This window comes from Buceros rhinoceros, unplaced genomic scaffold, assembly GCF_000710305.1.
Source record: "Buceros rhinoceros silvestris isolate BGI_N320 unplaced genomic scaffold, ASM71030v1 scaffold18500, whole genome shotgun sequence".
NCBI classification, from domain to species: Eukaryota; Metazoa; Chordata; class Aves; order Bucerotiformes; family Bucerotidae; genus Buceros; species Buceros rhinoceros.
The window spans coordinates 17,815-21,598 of record NW_010391535.1 but is presented as its reverse complement, the minus strand read 5'-3'; the positions used below and the strand labels follow the sequence as shown (position 1 = coordinate 21,598).

Genomic DNA, 3,784 nt, shown 5'->3' with positions numbered 1-3,784 from the left:
CTCGCTCGGCGGGGGCAGCCACAGACTCTTCCAGAACGTGGAGCTGAGCAAATGTGATGCCTAAGGGGGGAGGAAAGGATGAGCATCCTGCTCCCGTGACAGCTGGGAAGCTCCAGCGAGGACACCGAGCACCTGCAAAGTGCATCCAGCTCCACGCAGCTCTGGCAGGGGTAGAACTGGGGAAGGTATCTCAGGGCTTTAAGCAGAACTCTCTGGTGGCTTTGGACATCCCTCTGCACTCACCACAGTGAACAGGACACGGTGACGTGCCCATACTTGATGATCAAAGCCATTACAGCAGCCCAGGGGTGATAGCCACCTTCCACCGCCATCAGCAGCTGCGAGGCTGGGACCTGGGCGGCTTCACGGCCCTACGACTTTCACAGTGTCCCTGAACCCCCCAGAGCAGATCCCGCAGTTAAGCCTCCGCCATCCAGCTGGCGTAGAGCCCACGTACCTGTGCTAACGGCTCGGGCCATGCCCTCCTTCCGCCACAGCTGCTCTGCGGGGAGAGGCTGGCTTGCGGGGAACAAACCCCCCGAGGGAGCTGACCCCGAGGAGTAAGTCAGAGGCATCTGCCCGTGTGGGAGCATCTGTGCAGGCTGCCCAGTGAGCTGGCAGCGCGGCTGTGCCGTGTGCCGGGGCTGGGGAGTCCTTGCGCTCCTTTCTGGGGGCGCTTGGCAGCATGCACCGGCTGAGAGCCCAGCCTGGTTCCATGGAGGAAAATGGAAATACAGAAAGTCTTGTAAGTTCTTCTGTAAGTCCCTTGGCAGCTTCGGGGTCACACAATCAAGGCCACTGCAGCTTGATGTGATTGTAAAATTGAAATACAGAAAGTCTTGTAAGTTCTTCTGTAAGTCCCTTGGCAGCTTCGGGGTCACACAATCAAGGCCACTGCAGCTTGATGTGATTTGTTTCATTATGAACATTATTCTCCGTGGAATTTTAGTTCTTGCCTGCCCTCCACCCCCAACTGTGCCAGGAAATTAATGCTGGGGGTGAGAGGATGTGGGGGCGCGGGGCTCCAGGCGGTTAACTCATGGTCCAACATGTGCTGGGACCACTTTGGGAAAGCGGCGCTGAGTGAGCGCGGCGGGTTCCCTGGGGATGGGCAAACCCCTCGTTTCAGGTTTGCTGGAGTCTGGTCAGGGAGGTCCCATCCCTGGTGGAATTTGCTTTTGGGGTGTGTAAAAAAAATGTCAAAGGTGTAACTCGGGGTTGACAATGACTGATTGGAGAGAGGGGCTTTGTCCGTCAGCCCGTCCCTCCGCCAGCTCGTGCGGTGGAGGCATCGTGGGGCGGGGGCGGCTTTGCGCTCCCTGTTCAATCCCACCCTGAAGCCCGGGCAGCGCAGAGCCCTGGGCTGCTCGGCCTGCGGGTGCTGCCCGGTGCGGTGCGTGTTTCCAGCTCTGGGGTTCGTTCTGACTCGTCTTGTCTCACAACTAGAACCCTTCCGCCCCTGGTCGGACCCGCAGCAGCTTTCAGTGCGGAGCAAGAGGGACGGTGCTGCTAGAGGTAGGAAGGTCTGAGCTGTGCAAAGTGGAGCAGCACCCAACATCTCCTCATCCTCTTGCTTCGTTCTAGGCTTATCATGTGTCCTGTCATCTCCAGACAGGTGACCGACACCCCTCAAACCTCTGCTTGGCACCTGCCCACGCTGCAGCATCCAGGCCACAAACAGCCCGGCCAGTAATTCCAAATTTCTGCTCTTCCTCTGTTCCCGCTTCTCTCTGCAGCTAATCGAAGTCAACAGGGACTCTGCTGAACGCTTCACGCACCAAGCACAGCCCCCACCTCCCACCGCTCCTCCCAGCCAAGACGGGTCACTCGTGGGACGCTGCTCCAGGCCACTCCACACCGCTCAACCTCCAGCCAAAACCCTTCTGCAGCCAAAGTCACATCCCAGCGACAAACCATCCACCCTCCTGGTAGCTGCAGAGGGGATCTCTGACAGGGTACAAGCTCTCAACAAGAGGCACACTCAGCCTCTTCCTGCCCAGGGAAAGCAGCAGCCAGACAAAGCACAGCTCTCGGGAGGCAGTTTGCAGGCTCGGACTCCCTGAAGCTCTGGCGTTCCCCCAGACAACCCCCCATGGTCTCATCCAGGGAGTGGCTGAGGGAGGTGGCTTCTCACACGCCTTTGTGTGTGTTCTGCTGGTCCCCCCGGCCAGGTCTCCACCTGGGGGACGTCTGGAGAGTGGCTAAGATGGGGAATAACGGGTACCACCTCTCCCCACAGGACTTGTGGCTCCTCTGGAGCTGGGCTGGTTTGTAAACAAGCTCTGCACAAGCACCGTCCTGCCAAGCCCCTCTGCCTCTGGAGAGCCAAAGGGCGCGGGAGCTTGTCTGCTTCACCGCCAGTGAATGGGGGGTAATCATTAACCTGCCGAGGACAGTCTTGCTTTTGTTAGGCCCTTTATCGGGTATCTTGCCAAGAGCACTGGAGAGGGCTGGGGTGTGGGCAAGCGCCCTTCTGCTTGTCTGTCCTCACAAACCACAGCTGGCCCGGTGAGGGAGGCGGTGGCACAGAGGGAAGGGACATTTCTGGCAGTGTCAACAGCCTGTTGGGTGTGGAGGTCTGGAGTCGTGTGGCTTTGATTCAGTCCCAACCCTGAACTCCCCAACAGCTGCGTCCAGATCTCCAGAGGAAACTGAGATGTGTCTGTGGGCACGACTCACCGTACAGGTCCTTGGCGCTCAGCTTGGCGGCTCCGTCCGCTCTGCCCATGCTGCCGCTGCAAAAGAAAGAAGGTGCAGATAAACCATCAGCTCCCAGAGCTTTGGGCCACCTGCTTTCACACCGCGCCTCCGCAGCCATCCCGAGGGGACCGGCCCTGCCCTCCTCAAAACATCTGTCAGACTGACCCAACTCCGAGTCACCAGGCAGAGCGTTTGCTCTCCTGACCGGGCCGGCGGCTCCCTCTGCAACCCTAGCTGTTATCCACACCGCAGGCACCGTCACTGAGCCCAGCGGCTGGAAACAGGAGACAGAGGAGCCATCCAGGCCTGTCCCCACTAGAGTTACCTCGCAGTGTCCCCTGGAAGGACATTGCTCTGGAGGGGCAGCTTTGAGGACTGTGGCTCCCAGGGAGCACTACAGAGGAGCCATCCAGGCCTGTCCCCACTAGAGTTACCTCGCAGTGTCCCCTGGAAGGACATTGCTCTGGAGGGGCAGCTTTGAGGACTGTGGCTCCCAGGGAGCACTAAGTCACTGGGAGCAGTGGAGGTAAATGGAGAGTCCTCCACGTTATACCTGAGTCCTCCTGAAGCTGAGGCAGTGTAAGAGCCAAGATTAGGATCCCTTATAATGGGCCTTCTGAGATCAGGGAATCGTAGAAGAGTTGGGACTGGAGGTGACCTCTGAAGGTCACCCAGTCCAATGCCCCCTGCAATGAGCAGGGACATCATCAGCTGGCTCGGGCTGCTCATGTGTAGAAGATGTCCCCTGCAGAAGCATGGCAGGATGCAACCGGGTGTGAACTCTGGAGCTGCGAGGTGTGAGGTCTCAGCTGGGGTGACATCCCCTGCAGGGCCACCCCCCAACCTGGGCTGTGCAGCCAGCAGTTAACAGGGTTTTCTGCGGCTCCGGGCTGGCAGAGGAGGAGCAGAGCGGGACCTCAGGGTGCTGGGGTTGGGCTGTCCTGCACTGTGCAGTGAGCCAGTGGGTGGCCAGTCACTTTCTGCTCTGTCACCATGTCCCCAGGTGGTGGTTCATGGTGCTCACCCCCCCACACCCTGCTCTGCAGAGCCCAGGAGCGTGCAGAAAGGAGGCAGAGAGCTGGTG

The 3,784-nt window shown here is 59.4% G+C and overlaps 1 protein-coding gene across 1 annotated transcript in view; it reads right to left on the bottom strand.

Annotated features, from left to right (window-relative positions):
• Positions 1 to 2,728, bottom strand: part of EPS8L2 (EPS8-like 2) — a 32,013-nt gene extending 29,285 nt beyond the window's left edge. Inside the window, exon 1 of the mRNA XM_010142248.1 lies at positions 2,680 to 2,728. Coding sequence (XP_010140550.1) covers positions 2,680 to 2,728 — 49 coding nt within the window. The remainder of the gene's footprint in view (positions 1 to 2,679) is intronic.
• Positions 2,729 to 3,784: the final 1,056 nt, after the last annotated feature.